General features: G+C 34.8%; 1 protein-coding gene across 1 annotated transcript; it reads right to left on the bottom strand.

The window, feature by feature from the left end:
- Window positions 1-13964: 13964 nt before the first annotated feature.
- On the bottom strand, window positions 13965-16692 carry LOC112692305. Its single transcript, XM_025566932.1, has 4 exons — window positions 16176-16692; window positions 15164-16097; window positions 14662-15077; window positions 13965-14566 (listed from the first exon to the last, which is right to left on the bottom strand). The coding sequence occupies exons 1-4, from the start codon at window positions 16690-16692 to the stop codon at window positions 13965-13967; spliced, it is 2469 nt and encodes an 822-aa protein (XP_025422717.1).
- Between the last annotated feature and the right edge of the window lie 580 nt (window positions 16693-17272).

Genomic DNA, 17272 nt, shown 5'->3' with positions numbered 1-17272 from the left:
ATACTACGTAATAATCTTACAGAGATATTCAATTTAGTTTATAATTATGTAATTTTATTCGTTTTATCGAGAAAAATCTGACAATTAAAATATTCAGTAGCATGATATTTATTGAAGTGCATTTAGATACAAAATATTTTTTGTTCTTCCTTCTGGTGCGTACACAAATAAATCGGAAGGTTTTCCGACGCTTGAGCATGTCACATAAACGAACAGCTGTTCGTGTGATAAGAGTTGGATTTTCCAAATTCAGTCCACACACTTGTAGCGATTGTCCTTGTACTTTGTTGTTGGTCATTGGAAAAGGGAGTCACACCGGAAACGAAAAAAAAAAAGGAAACGCACGTGTTATGGAAATAAATAATAGAAAATAATAATAACTAATTCAGGGATAATAATTTCTTTCGCACGTTATTATTATTATTGAAACTAATAGCAAACATCTATAAACAGAAATTTCCATCGTAAATCTCAAAATGTCTGTTTGAGCACCTCCCGGTGTTGGGCCTATCACTTTTTAACTTAGCCTATCTTCTGCCCATAGGTCTAATATATCTCTGTACCAAATTTCGTTGCAATCAGTCGAGCCGTTAAGAAATGCATAAAGAACAAACAGACAGAAATCCATTTGATGTAAAATAAAATAATATGCTTATTAAATAAAATAAATTTATATCATAAAAACCAAACGTTCAACTCGCCGTATTTTTTTTAGGAAGTTAGTGGATCAAATTTATTTGAACAAACCCATCCACGACTTATGTTAGCTTCATAAAGTAGAAGGAAAAACTTTTTTATTTGTCTTCGCGTCCATGATACAATTCGGTTTCGAAATGTCAACTTAAATATGTGTTTAAACTACCTGTGAAAATTTCATGAAGTTCGAAAACAAACCTACCTTACAGGCACGATATTTTTCAACGCTACCATATAGCCGTCTAGCATACCGTGAATAATATTTATAATGAAATAATAATAATAATAATTTTTTATCGGTCATGCGTAGATCCTTATTATTTCGTTTTTTACAGAAGGGGATTCGGAGCATTAGGATTTTAATGATTAGCATTTATAGTATGTGCATCGGCACAATCGATGTTTTCTCTAAAAGGTTTTTTAGATATCTACGCTGTGTCGGCGAACATAGTTCAGCTGACAAGCTTGTCTACATAGCCGGCCACCTGCACCTGTTAAGTGGATAGTGTCATTAGATATGCAAATCATAACACGGTATAATGTATTCCTACCCTTCCCATTTTAACTTCGGGTCTCACACCTTATCCTTTATCGATGTTGGTTGTTTCATGCAAGTAAAGAAATAACCCTATTGTTACTATTTGAACGACAATTTGTCAACCAGTATACTGCTACAGACGTAATTGTTAGTCAAACGTTTTACATATTATTTTTTTGTTCTGTTTATTCAAAGTTTCTCATAATGTATAAGCTCAAACTGTTCACAAATACATAATAAAATATTATACGATATTATATTATTTATTATTACATCGTTTATCTTTATAAAATGTAATGCACGTTGAACATTAAAATAAATTACTGTATAATGATTTCACTAAAATTTACGAACAAAGACGTGTATGAACATAATTACATTTCAATGTGTATACAAGAAAATTACGTAAACTTTTTGCAGTGTAGTAATAAAGATCCGTAATGGACCTTTTTTACGTCGATAATCAATCAACAACAATATAATATGATAAATTTTATCTGTAAACCAAAATTGAAAACAGGATGACCATCAACAATAACTGGGTTGTAGTTTACGAAAATGTTAACATAACCATAGTTTCGTAATAATAACTTTATATAGTAAACAATTTGAATAAGTGGTGGTCACTGAAATACTTTCCGTTGATGTAATACAATATATAATAAACGGGTATTAATGTTTTCAAAATAAAATTTGACCATGTTGAGGGTTATTTTGGTTTTGTCAAAATTAAATGTCTACTGTACGATTAATACGTCTAATTGTAATGCTGTAAAATATAACTGAACACTCTTTTGAGAGACAGGGATATTGTGTACATTATTCGGAATAAGGAGTTATCTTGTAACTTATAACAAAAAATAATCAAATACAATCGGGGATGTGCAACAAATCATTGAGTATTTTAACGATATTTATTGGAAATTTCAAAAATTAACGAGCAAACTAATAAATTGACTGCCAGAAATAAAATGGTGCAAACGGGCGAATGGGAGATTATATAATCTTAGAACCATGATGATGAAAATAAGTCGTACGATTCATTTTATGGCGTAGAAACAACGATATAGAGGAAGAGTATAGAGTAGTGTTTATTGGGTTCTATCGTTTTATACTGCTAGCGGAAGGAGACCTGAGTTTGAAAGTTGAAGTTGAAGACACCGTTCTGCCATGGAATGAATCGATGAACGTTTGACTCGAACTGTTGTTTATCAGCCGGTCACTTCAGCTGCTTGATTTGATCGATAATGTTACGATGCAATGCACCTGGTCGAATAACAACGTGAGCAGGTGGTTACAAATCATTTTGGTGTCCGTCGCATTAACTCGGAAATTGGTAGGTTTTGTGTTCGCGACGAACAAGAACACATCAATGTTATCGGATCGGTTTGAAATCGCAGGCTTTTAGTTGAACGCGTGGCACTCGTTGCTCGTATCGGGAATCAAAAACATTACGTGGACATCAAATGGGGAATTGACAAATTCCGTCCCGGTATGGATAAAGTAAGTCCGATTTCCGTCACGGCTAGGTAGGCTAGTCAGTATAATGGACAAGTTAACATCATTTTTTCCAATTTGTGTAGTATCGGGTTTCGTTTAAGTTCTTACCAGCCTATTTCAAAAAATCTAAATTCGGTATTAAATTTCAAAAATATTTTATCAGTTTTTACCTGTTCTTTATACATTGTTATGTTCATAGCAAGTCCTAAAAAAATGATGAACATAAAATCTGTGTTTGAGCTATGTAAATTTGCTATAACTCTGTATGGCAAAATCAAATACAACAATAATAAAAAAAAATACTATGTTAGGTTTACACTAATTTTGAAATTGTATTTTTTTTATTATTTTTGTCTAGATAAAAAAATGATTGTCCTTATAAATATCTAGGTAAATATGAATTAAATTATGTTTTATTATTATCTAGATACATTCGAGCTGTATTATATTAATCTAGATAAAAATTACTTATCTATTCGAAATACTGGCGCCAAATGACGACAATGAAACGAAACAGCCCCAAGCAAAGCCCAAAAGCGAATCAAAGGCGCTAAATCTTTCGGAACAAAACATTTTGAATACGGAATTTATTAACGTTGGAGGTATATTTAACGGTTCCGGTATTTCATAATACTTCGATTTATCACAATACGTTATTATAGTTGCGTTCCACTATTGGTGACGCTGGTCTAACAAGCTACGTGATATTTAAAGGTTAGATTTTTACCGTAATTAATTTTTTTATTCGTTCAGGTGTATCATAAAACATGAACGGCGTCGCAGTAGTAATATGCTTTTCCTCGAATTCGATTTCTTGGTTATAACTTTGTTCATTCGAGTAAGCATCAACAAGAAATTTAGTTAATATTGATATTATTTTAAACATAAATAAACCGTCGGTTTTTCTAGAGGTATTTTACAAAGTGCTTTAGAGCTGAAACTCTAACGTTGAAACGAGACATAATTTATCGATTATCACAATATTACAATAGACAGCTTGGTGTTGTTCAAATTCTTGAATATTTTTTCTTTTCGTTTTTATATTAAAAATCATCATACGTAAATGAGCATATATCATTATCGTCAAGTGCAAAAATTCCATTGAATTTTACTTAGGTATCAATAAGTACTGATAAAATGAAAAATTTAATGTCAAAGGGTATATATATTTACTTCATATCAAATGTGTACAAAATTGTAAACGAACATCAAATAGATTGAAATATAATGAACTTAGGTTAATTATTGTCATATAGATACCTATATTTCAATGACCAACTTTTTGAAGATCAATCTCTCTTACATTTGTTTGGATAATGATATAAACTAAAATCAATGATTAACTTGTTTATATATATATAAAGTATTTAAAATCGATTTTATTATAGTTTGTAAACAAAAAACAGTGACTTTTTTTTAACGCTAATAAATGCTTATAATATAGTATATTATACTGAAAAAAAAAACTAAAAATGTTTTAAGCTTAATGTAGTTTTAAAAATAAATGTTTATCGGGATAAATTATTTACAAGGAGTTCAAAGAAGAACAAAGTACAATCCGGAGTTGAAATTATTATTTTAGCGTCTCATTTACTAAAATGTTAAATATTGCACTGTAGATATGATAAAAAATAAAATAAAAAATAAACAGTTTTTATATTTTAGGTCATTGAATACGTTAGAGTGTTTAAAACATTACTCTTAGGCTTATTTTTTCATTTACGAAATACAAATTTCATAAAATATTTACTACAGTCAATGAAAAACAACTGAATATTTACCTGGATATAATTATTTTTCTTAGCGTTTGAGAATAAAGTGAAATATTTTATTGTTTTTCTTTCGTACTTCAATGTTTACCTTGCTGGTAAATATTTTCATTTATATTTTAACCACAAATCATACAGTTAAATACAAACCGATTATTGGCGCAGATAAATTTAACCAGGAACTATTTTTTATAACATATATTCTACGTGTCGTATGGGAAGAGTAAAAATACATTTAGAAATCTGCAGATATCATCTATGTTTTGGAAACGAACAAAACGATCTGATTAAAAATGGGTCAGTGTTTTTTTTTTTTTTTATTATTAAATTTTTTCAACTAGTCTAATTTTTATTTTTTTCCATTAACCTAGATCCTTTACATTTATAAGCGTGATTTCTTACACATATCATTATACAATAGCGTAATATTATATTTAAATTATTTAGAGGATACAATAAAAAATGAAAAATAAAACTAACACTCTGTGAATGTCCATAACAATAATAATACATTTAATTTAGTTTCCCCTCGTTCGCCTCTTTACCGTGTCTGTTAGCAGTAATCAATAATATTTTCTTCACCACTCGAATGATTTCGTATATATATACACTTTTATAATATGGTCAGCAGTCGTCGGGAAGGTTATTTTTCTCGAAACTAGTGGACGTACAAATGACCGCGAGATAATTGTACGTTTATACGTTTATGACCCAATGCAAAACGATCGATAACAGACGTATAACCGTAAAATACCGTAAAATAACCGTAAAATAAAATCGTTATGATTAAGTGCAGAGTTCGGAGCGCGTGGCCGCCGATGTGCTCGAGATATTTTTAAAATATATTATATTTAAGCGTGTCGTTACCTAGTGCGAAAGTACTGATGAGACGGGAGTCCATGGATCCAAACGTTCCAAGTCGGCAAATGGTAACCATAACACATGCGAACGGTCCACGAGGTGAACATTGGAATTCGCAAACGTAATGGGGGGGACAGAGGACACGAGGAAACCGTGTGAGATTAGCATACACGACGGAGGAATGAATGCGGAGCACAGGTTTTTTTTAAACGTTTCCGTAGATATCGCATCTGGTATCGGAACATAAACAAATACTGAAGTCCGTACGTCTGGAGGACTGAAGATGCACAACATACACGTCCCATTTTCATATTCTTGTTATTACGCCCAAACCCGATGTCGAAAGTATTTTAAAAACCGCCGTACATAGGCGTAAATTTCGCCGATTGTGTTAAGTGAACCCTCACTCGGTCTTTAAACCGATTCGGCGGCGCAGAGTTAACGCTACACGTATTCGGGAGTATAGTAACCGTACTGAAACCGTCCGAAACCTTATGGCTTACACAGTTTTCGAGTTTCGATCGTTGAGCGCATCGTAAACAACATCCGATAAGATGATCTGTTTATAATTGTTATGCAGTTTTGTATGATTATTGTCCTGAGATAATCGAGTTGGGAATATTTTTTGACACACGCATATGCTAATATGGGAGGGGGAGGAAGTGAAAATAGAATGAAGTAGGAGGGGCAATGACCCCTCTGATATTAACACACCTTGTTCTAAAATAAGTACAAAACAACTGGTTATAGCTATTACTGTACAGTTTATTTTTAAATCTTAATTTTCAACTGTAACTTATCTTATTATCTCATAAAGTTAGATTATTTACTATATTAATATACATATATATATATTAAATACATTAACATAAAGTTAGATAATTTTATATAACAATATGTAAGTAGTAAAGTGGCGTTTTTTTGTTTAGAAGTTATAAAATATTAAAAATTTCTGTTTTCAATGTATTTAAGTTTATTTATTTATAAACAAGTCAAACTATATAGATCGGTTGATACGCAACTATACATTTGCCCCAAGTTAGGGCCATGGATACACGTGCGGGGAACAGTCCTAAACGCAATACGGTGAAAAAATAAATAGCGGATATTACTCGTCGTGCGAGTAAGATTCTTTGATTCACTCTCGAAACAAACCGTCATGACGCGCTGTTACGTAACGACGAACGAACGGTTTTTCGGCTGAAAGTGTCCGCCTCGGATCGATCACGAACAATTATTGTCGCGATGACCGTCGACGGTGGAACGTGCGTTCGCGGTCACGGTACGTCGTTGAAAGAGCAGTCAAGGGGCGGCTGAAAAAAAAATGAGCGGCGATCGGAGGACGCGAACGTCGGAAGGATTAGTTACAGGATCGGTGAGCTGAACACGGGGGGAGGGGGGCGCCCGTTATTCGGTCGAAACAAATCAAAAACGATCGTAATAACAATGACGAGTATAATAATCGGTTGTTAAACGTGCGGGGGTGGAAACAGTGGCGGTGGAAAAAAAAATAAAAATAATAATCAAACGGACAATAAACGAAGGCACAAAGGCCAACGTCTGTGCCCGCGGTGCGACCGGCGTGCGGTGTCGTTAACGCGCAGGACCACGCCCGTCGTCGTCGTCCGGCAGCGACCTACGTACGCACCGGGTTCGACGTTTCTTAATTGGTTTTTATATTCGTTTTTAATACTGTTACACCGACTGCCGTTGCGGGTGTCTTGCCCGGCCATCTGCCGCGGGCGTGACCGGAAACCCTGAACCGTCGTTGCACATGCACCGTTCGCGCGCATACGTAATGGTTCAAGTGGCAGACCGACCGCGCGCGCACCGGACGAAGTCGCGCCCGTGTCGGTCCACGGCCTGGACCGTCGTCCCGGTCGAGAGTCTTAAAAGTCATTGGCTAACATCGATTTTTTCGTGGACGTTTCCGTTCGAATCGCCAACCGGATTCCGACGTTCAATCCCGTCGTTTTTCTCCATCCTCGTTTCGTCTTTTGCGGGTTGTCGAACAGTTATTCGCAACGGTTTGATTCAAAGTTGTATCGGCGGTCGTCGACGCGATGAAACGAAACGACAACGTTATCGGCGCGTCGTCTGGTAGAGAGGGCTGAGCGAAACAAGCTGCGAGCGATCACCGTCGGCGGGACGTTTTGCGAGGCCCGCCCCGGGATTTATTCACGGGGCCTTGGCATTTTAGATTTTTTTTTTTCAAAAATATTTTCCGTGCACGCCTCGGTACTTGCCTACGGCACGATTTTGTATTTTACATAATTTTTCTGTAAAATCATTTTTCCTCAGTGTGAATATAATGTTTTTCCATCGACAACACATTATTGTCTATTGGTTTATAACTATACTGTTTTATACCACAATAAAGGTACTCACTAAACATTATGTCGAAGTTGAGGATTAAAATACTATACACATTTTTACATGACCGTGGGCTCTTTATTATATAATTTTGTATATAATATTATATAAAATTGTAGGTTTACAAATTATTAAATCCCACGAAAGACGCGAGGCCCCTTAAATTGCGGGTCCTTGGCCAGGTTTTCGGTCCACTTATAAATATTTATAAGAAAATATTTCCATACGTGCCAAACCCTCAACTCTGAGGTCCAACCCTTTCGAAACGGTGGAAATATGGGCACACATAAGCAAAACATCCGAAACGCGTGACGTACGATACAACACAACGCGCACACCAACCCGGGCTCACCTCAAAAGAGCACAATTTTCAGAAAATACGCGGTCAAGGAGAGCTTAAAAAATACCTCATAAATAACCAAAGCTAATTACTTTTAAGTAATAGTCTAAAATAGCGCATTGATGAATAACTGAAAATATCGACAACCCTATGGATTGTTCACGCGATACTTAAACTCAACGTAACGTTAAAAGTTACGAATTATTACTGTCATACCTATGAATGAGGTGTCAACCATCGACTTAGGTTACTCGTCGACTATCCGATTCACCAGCTACCATGAGCCATAAATGTATTCACGAAATACAATTATGTGTAGGTGTCGCGATTGCAGTTCGTCAGTGGTTGTGCTACGATTCGACGACATTTCGCTCATCGAATTCAGAAGAATTTCATCCAGTAGCCCTACGCCCATCGTGAAACAGCGAAACAAAACGCCTACGCGAAAATTTTGGAAGACCACTGGAACAAGTCCGAAAATATGTTTTCCTTCGAGCTAGTTATTTATTTGACGGATAAATATTGTAGTATTGTTCGTGTGTATTATAGGTACATTATGCGATGTTATTCGTTTGAAAATCGATTTTTTTTTTACCACACCGCCGTGCATGTCCAGCTTAATATTTTATTTTGAACTTTTCAAAAAGCCAATATACTTATTATTAAATTATAATAAGCATAATTTACGAGCCATTAACTATATCGACCCCGGCGCGCAACCTATTTATTTATTTATATATGCACGCGAAAGCTATTGGTCTAACAATGATGTGTGTATGTGTGTGGGTGTGTGGGTTACTTTTTTTCCGTTAACACTTGTTAGCATATACCTACTATATTGTATTCAACACAAACTTGAAGTTGGTATACGTAATCGTTCATAAATTACTTTTATGTGGCACATTGATACGGTAAAAGTGAAAATTTACCATTATTTAAAGTTTAATGATCATTTATGGACTCTTGGAGTGCACGGGACGGAAAACGAACGTATTCTATCCCCACATAATTATATGATTATATTCGGTGGCCGCAGTGAAACTTTTTTCGATTTTTAAATTAGGTTACGGCTCAGGTTGTTGGAGGCAAACGCTATTCGTCAAACGTTTTTAAGCAGTAAAATAAATCTTTGGTATAATAACGAAACACTTTAGTCCGTTGTTGTTACGTGGCAACCGGAGTCAAATGTCTTGAAAGTTCACTGAAATCATCGTTGAATTTAATAACATTTTCGCAATTTTTAAGGTTTCGAACACCAATGAGTATAATATAGTTTAAAGCTAATCTTATCGGATTAATTTTTGAAATACGATTACTCACGTCTGCTTTAAATTTTCAAATTAAAATCCATGTATGATAACACAAACCATTTTCAGAACATTCCACCAATTTATCTCTTAGACGTCCATTATTATTTTTTTTCTCGAAATCTTCTGCGACGAGAAGCCGATCGATCACATTCTTGTTTTTATACGTTTTTTTTTTTCGGATATATATATAATGTTATAACCAGCACGCAGGGGTTGATTTTGTTTTTGAAAGAGCACTATATTGTTACTAGTATTCCACTAGTATGTCTAAAAATGTTCGTGTTGAATGAGTATAAATATTAGTGTATGCCACGATTATGTTATAAAATTATTAAACCATAAAAAATATTAAAAACTTTTCTATGTTTACACATTTAAAATATGTGGTTGGCGTAAAATGATTTATGATTTTAAAACTAATCTTCATTAGTGCATAAATTACCTTAAATATCAATTTGCTGGTATAATGGTATAAACTACAACTGTGGTTTAAAATGATATGAAATCACATGCACTACATTAAAATATTAATAACAGTTTCACAAAAAGCAACTACAACTGGATTTAGAATCTTAAGTGTTAAACTGAAATCGTATAGCAAAATATTAAACAATGATAAGTATATAAACTTCAATGCCTAAGAGAATAAGAATTGCTATTTTTTATGCTTAATTTATACAATACGGTAAGGTATGTTGATACTTTTGAACTCTTTTAGATGAAGTTCATGATTTGTTTTGCATTTAGTAGGCAATTTGAGTTAATTAAGAAATCAAGGTAACAAGTTTAAAATTCTTATTCGTGTAATTATTAAATCTCTCATGATTGTGATCCTTCTAGTAGAAATCGTGTACGTAGACACAAAAAAAAAATACTTTGTGATAACACCAATGCATTATTTGTTTCGCTCAGAATCTGCAATTTAAAACTATTTACATTTTTGATATCAACAGTAGCTTATATATGTTACGATACAAACACTGCAGAGTTAAAAAATTTTATCTTACCCATTATATCAAATTTTACGACATGGACTGATTAAGTCACAAGCATTGATCATTTTGCTCTCGTACGATATAAAATATAAAAAAAGATAGAATAAATCATTAAAAAAAAAACAATAAAATAAAGATTTCTGTTTTTTTTTCCATTCTACCATGAATAAATCAAACGTACAGTGAACATACAGTTTCATTTTAGATCGAATTGAGAGAAAATCAAATGCCTACAAAATCTGAATTATATTTATATATAAGATAGCCTTAGACGGAAAAAATGTATATTTCGATAAAAATGCAATATTAATTTACCTAGGACGATTATTTATAAAAACACGATGAGGGAATTTTCCTGTAAGTGTATATCCTGGCTTAAGAACGGATTATAACGACAACAGCAACAACTGTGTTCATATTACGGATCGTAGAAAAGTACACTTGATTGGGGGACCGCACGGAAGTCTTGTCGATCGTGTAATGAAATCGAATTCAACAGCAGAGCAATTAAACGGTACACGCACAACATACTGCGCGCATAGCTGCAGACGGTTTTTAAAATGTTGTTAATTTATGTTCTCCGGTCGAGTTTTACGGGAGACATGGAACAAGATCCTGTCCCGTATTAGGTATTGTAGCAGGAACGAACACGGCCGGAGGGAATGTAACGGTAGAAGTACGCCGTGAGTTTATCTGGTCGAGGAGTGCGAAACGGGTATACCTGTTCGAAAGCCGCCGAGTCGATATCGCTGCCGTCGTCGGCTCACTCGATAACAATTATCGTTCGGGGTCGAGATTTTTAAATGTAAAATTAAAATCATCTCGGAGCGACGGCGAAACCTCATCGCGGTAATAACGTGTATGACTCATTATTTGTGTACAGTAAAACATGTTTCAAACGTTTGAAGTCCCGTGGAAACAAAAGAAAAAAAAAAACCACAAGGGAAACAAATGTCCGGGAACGCGGGGGTAGTAATTAATATTTTGTAGTGCACTGTACGACCGCGTAAAATAATTTACGGCGGACGGTTAGCATACATTCAGAACGAATCGAGAAACGCGGGAGAACGGGCTTTCCGTTTTCGAACGACGTACGTGATTAAAACCGTATTTTGTAAACCGTTAAGAATTCATATTTAAACGTCGAATCGGTGCATCAGGGTCGTACCGTTTCGGAAACAGAGACGGTTAAGGATAACGAAACGATTTACGATGGCCGCGGACAGATTACCACGCAGGAACCGGAAGTCCGTACGACCGAAACATTTGCTAGGACCGCGCACGTCCTAAACCGTACCGCATCCGTGATACGCCGTTGCGAGTACATAATGTAAACGGTTACAACGAGAAAATGTCTATAAAACATGCAATATTTTCAACGTCGTTCTTCTCGATTTCAAGACCGATCGTTGCGATTGGAACGCTCGACTGTCGCATGTAGCGGGCCTTATGTAAATTGCGGCAAAAGTTATTTTTTTCTAAAAGTCGATGCGTGAACTGCGGCAAGGGAACTTTTAACAACATACAATCTGCGATAAAACCGATATGATACACGTTATGCAAACTGTACAATTCATTTCACATGCCTACGATATTATATACTACATAATACGTACCTATGTACGTAAATCGTTCGACTAATCGTGTTATGCGACGTATTTTGTGTGCTCCTACGTTTTATCACCATTTTCTTTTGATTCGTGTTTGAATTTGAAATAAAAATCATTCGACACTAAATACAGTTAAAAATTATACAAAATTATTATAGTGATTAATTGTTTGCCGTTCTGGTCAAACACTGTTTTGTGAATTCCGTCGCGTTGCGTTAAATATTAAACTTTTAACCAATTCCACAGACATCTAACTGACATCAACAGTAAAGGAACCGAACTGTGTTCCGTGAACACTTAAAAATGCATTTGGATTTACCTAACCGTTTTGTATACGCAAGACGTAACGCAACAATTAATTGATTAAACAGTTCACGCGCACGAGTACATATAGGTAAATATTACATAATATATAGTGTACAATATCGTAGGTGCATAAAACGAATCGTCGCAGCTCGCACAATTTATCGGTCTTATCGCAGATCGTATGATGTTAAATTGTTTTTTCGCCGCGGTCTACAACACATCGGCCTTTGGAAAAATGTTAATTCTGCCGTGGTTCACCGTCTCCCGTAAAAAACGTACGGCCCAGGGTTCGGAAAATTACGGTCTTGATCTGGTTCGCGATTGATGAGATTGTCAACAGAACGTCGTTGAAATCGATGGAACGCGGACCGCGAATACATCGTGTTCGTCGTCAAACGCTTGAAGACCGTCTGCGTCGCGACCGCGCGGTGGACATGCCGAGTGCCCGAGTCCACGGGAAAAATATCGCCGCAACGCACTCGGAAACATTCGTCTCGCGACCCCGTTTACCGGACTCCCGATCATTTACCCGGGACTCGTGACCGTAATAACACCGAGGTTAGTGCGCGATTAAACATTTCGTGAATTATAAAAATGTACGCTATTAATACGATACGTCCCTTTCTCTTTCGAAAAAAATTATGTTAATATTTTTCACGTTCCTTACTTGACCATTCAACAAAAAGCTAAGGTTTTTTATCGTTAAACGGTGTTAAAAAAAAAAAAAAAATTGCATCAATTGTGTCCACGGTTAAGCAATATAGTTAATTTTTCGTTTTATCTGTTTGCGCAATGCTTAAGTTATACTTGATAATTAATATTTCCGTTCAACTGTATATAATTAGTTTTGAACTCCCTTCGACGTTCTGCTCATTGTATCGGAGTTCTGAAATAATTTAATTTGTTCGTCTTCATAAATATTACTGATAACGGAAAATGTAATATTGCATACATTTGTATACGTATTTTAATTACAGAACACGTGTTTATACACAGCATATATATGTATTAGGTTAATAATCAATGCAAAAACAAACCATCGATGCATTAGAATGATTTATTTCATTTAATTTTTAATTTGTAACTTCTGTTACGAGATATTTCAGTTTAAGCGATTTAGCAGTTCGAATTTATGGACGATGACAAGAACAAAATATGTTCTAACTTTATAATGAGAAATATTAAAAAAAAAAAATACTCGTCAACTCAGATAGAAATATGAACAGAAAAATGATTTTAAAAACAGGAAGTATTAGAAATCGGACCACAGAAAAGTGCAAGATATTTTAGTGTTTCATAGTATTTCACTTAAAATATTAGAATAATATTGTATGTAAAACTTATAATATATTAGATAAATATAATATACTAGCTGACCCGGCAATGCTTCGCTATTGCAAGATTTCTCAGATATTAAATTGCTATTTATTTTCTGGATGTTAAATAATTATTTTTATTTTAGACCACTTTTAGTCACGTTTTCGTGGTAATGTAGACATATAAATTTAGCGTCGCCACCGGATTCTTTATAATGTTTAAAAAAAATTATTTTGTATGTAGTGGTAAATTGTATATGTATGTAAATTGTGTATGTACATTTTGTAGGTATAACTATGGATGGAACAAAAGATGAATTATGCCAGTATTTTGATAATTATTCAAAGACTTAAAAAATTTCTTTGTAAACAATGTTATCAACTTTTTCTGGATCAGGGGCAAAAATATACAAATTAAATTTGGATGTCACACGTGACAGGGCGACGTATAGTTGACCGCGAGAAAAACATTGAACGCTTAGGTCAATTCCAGCAACGTTAAGTGTTTGTCCCTGTGCTTTATTTATAGTCATTGTAAATGCTAATTTAACGGGATATTGAATACGTTTAAACTTAAAAGGTAAATCTGAGGGTATAATTGGTATTCTTGGTATTAAAACAGTTTTTCCATTACCACAGCCTGTAAATATTATGTACTCGAGTAATGAACTTCTCAATTTTTTGATTTGTAGTCTTGTACCGTTGCAAAGTGTGGGTGGGCTCGAATTTCCCATTAAAATAATGGGTTCCCCTATGTTTAAAATCAGTGTATGTGGTGGGACTCCAGAAGGCGTTAAAGAGTTAAGAAATTCAGTTGGGGAATGGACTGCATCCTCTTTTTCTAAAACTGTATCAACTGAATAGTACATTTGTGATTGAGCGTCAAACCTAGATAGAATCAAATCATTTAATTTGTCGACTTGCTCATTTGTTGGTGACAAAATAGCCCTTTCTTGAAACCATTTCAATGATTTAGATGATATATTTTGAATGTTCGGGTACACGTTTTGAATCAATTTTGTTAAGTGGGTACTGAATTACAGAAACTTTTAATATTTATTTTATCATTCCTTGCTTGAAATTCTCCTTTGCCTATTAAAAGTAAATCTTTGACAAAATTTATATTATATTGATCTGTACATAGCGCTCTCATATTAGTTTTAAGTTCTAATATTTTTATGTAAGGCCATAAGTAGGATCTTTTTAAAGACGCGTTGACTTCATCAGCTCTTGACCCTCTTGTAACCACAGGCAAGATCTGACGGAAGTCTCCAGAGAACAACACTGTGCAGCCACCCATAGGACTATTATTATGATGCAAGTCTTGCATCGTTCTATCTAAAACTTCAACTGGAGTTTTTTGGGACATTGACGCTTCGTCCCAAATAATTAGACTACAGTCCTGCATCAATTTACCAGTACCACTTTGCTTTGAAACGTTACAGACACTCATAGTATCGTCACTATCATATTTCAAAGGAAGTTTAAATGTAGAATGAGTTGTTCGGCCCCCTACTAATAGCGTCGCTGCAATGCCAGATGACGTTACCGAAAGAGCAATTTTTCCACCATATAGATAGATTTTCCCGATAAAACTTCTACTTCTTTGTTTAATTCAAATAAAGCTTCATCAAATATACTTTGGTCAAAACTAATATCATTTGATGACAATTCCTGTCGTTTTCGATGCAGTTTATCGTCGGCCATATTTTCACGATAATTTTGCCAAAGCATCAAAGGATCAGTAATTTGACAAAACGTTAGCATGATAGCAAATAAACATCTTAGTGATTTAGGTGTACAACATATAGACGCTTCTGATAGCGTGTTTTTCCAATGAGACTCGTCATCCAATAAACCCAACGCTTTGCATGCACCTTGAAAAGTATCATAAATGACATTTTGCACTGTGCGAAGACTTTGAAAAGAAGTTGGACCTTTAACTATATGGAGCAGCATCCTCAAGTGAAAACACTCGGTATTGTTAGGATGGATTGTATATACCCTGCCCAGAGCATCGGTTTTTTTGACACCATGGTGCCCTTCCACCACAGTTCCTTGTTTACGCCGATTAAACTTTTTATCAACCTGATTCCATGTATAGTAACTTGGAATTTTATCATAAGTGAGCGTTTTAGCAAATTCATCTTCTGCGCATAATTTAAAAAACGCTGTTAGTGTCGTATCTCGCGGATTATCAACAACATCACTTACATTACTTTCTGAAAAATATACCCTTTGACCATTTTTTAAGTGAACTGCGAGATGGATAACAGTTGGTGCTCTCTCGTGTATACTAAATGATAAAATCCGCCAAATTGCTTCTGAGCTACAAATGTAGCGACCAGACTGATATTGGTCCACTTCATCTGTCGACTGCACGCTAAACGTAGCTTGATCGCTGTCTTTATTAATATATTTAGTTACATATTTTATCGACTTTATAGAACTACATAATTCAACATTAATATTACCATCAAATACTTTAAGCAAAAGTTTGTTGTAAGGTACAATTCATCTGTTGTCAATTTCATGATTTCGAATAGTACATATTTTTCTACCTTCTTTGGATGATAATCTTCTATACTTTGGATAGCCATCGTCACCAGAAGAGGTATTGTTCTGAAATTGTTTTGGGAATTTCTTAGAACACTTCCCCTCAATCATGCATGGTGAATTATGGTTAAAAGCCCCACATGGTCCATGAACCATGTGCTTTACAAAAATATCATACAGTTCTTGATCTTCTTCTTTATTTGGTATTTCAGCTGTAATTACACTGTCAATTTGGTCTGGTTGGATTTTGTTTGTAAGCCAAAGAAGAAGGTGTATATGTGGTAACCCACGCTTTTGCCATTCAACCGTATACATAAAACACCGTGGAGGGCCAAATATATTATGTTTATTAATGAGAGTTAACAGCTTTCGTACCTTTAAATGAAAAACTCGATTTACTATGTCGTATCTGTCTTGAGGTTTTGAATTAGTATGGATATTATTTAATATCTCGGGCCACTGTGGATTACATGTCATCGTGATGAATAAATCTGGTTTACCATAATTTTTTACGTAAGTCATTGCATCATGTGTTTTTTCATGAAGATACCTCGGTCCCCCCGTAAGACTTGATGGCAATATAACTAATTGTCCAATGTTATTGCTTTGTTCATTTGAGCGCAATGCGTCCTGTAGATTTATACAGTATAGACTATACTAATATATAGAATGAATTGAATGAATTCGCTTTTAAAATATAAAAAACAACAGCAGTCTCAAATCTGTACAATAGTATCGCAGCAAAAACAGCGGCAAACAGCGATGCAATCTACGTAACACACTGAAGGCAACTGTCTTGACGTAACGATTGAAAATAACATCGGCGTATGATTGTTATTGAATGCGGTGGATGGTAGTGAGTGGGAACGCCAGACGACGCGAGCGCACAATACCTGCCTTGGTTATTAGCAGTATACATTTGTATTATTAAGATATTAATACAAATATTGGATATACATGTAATTGGTGTACGTGTGATAAACTTCTCGGAACACCGCCGATATCAAACACAATATAATTTGACGAACAAAAAGGTCAGGTTGCAGGTAGCAGGAAACCCGTGGCCCGCATAATATGTACAATATTATATATATATAGGTAT

The sequence above is a fragment of the Sipha flava genome, unplaced genomic scaffold (assembly GCF_003268045.1).
Source record: "Sipha flava isolate LNK unplaced genomic scaffold, YSA_version1 72_pilon_pilon, whole genome shotgun sequence".
Classification (NCBI taxonomy): Eukaryota; Metazoa; Arthropoda; class Insecta; order Hemiptera; family Aphididae; genus Sipha; species Sipha flava.
The sequence above is the reverse complement of the archived record's forward strand: the minus strand, read 5'-3'. Positions and strand labels throughout refer to the sequence as shown.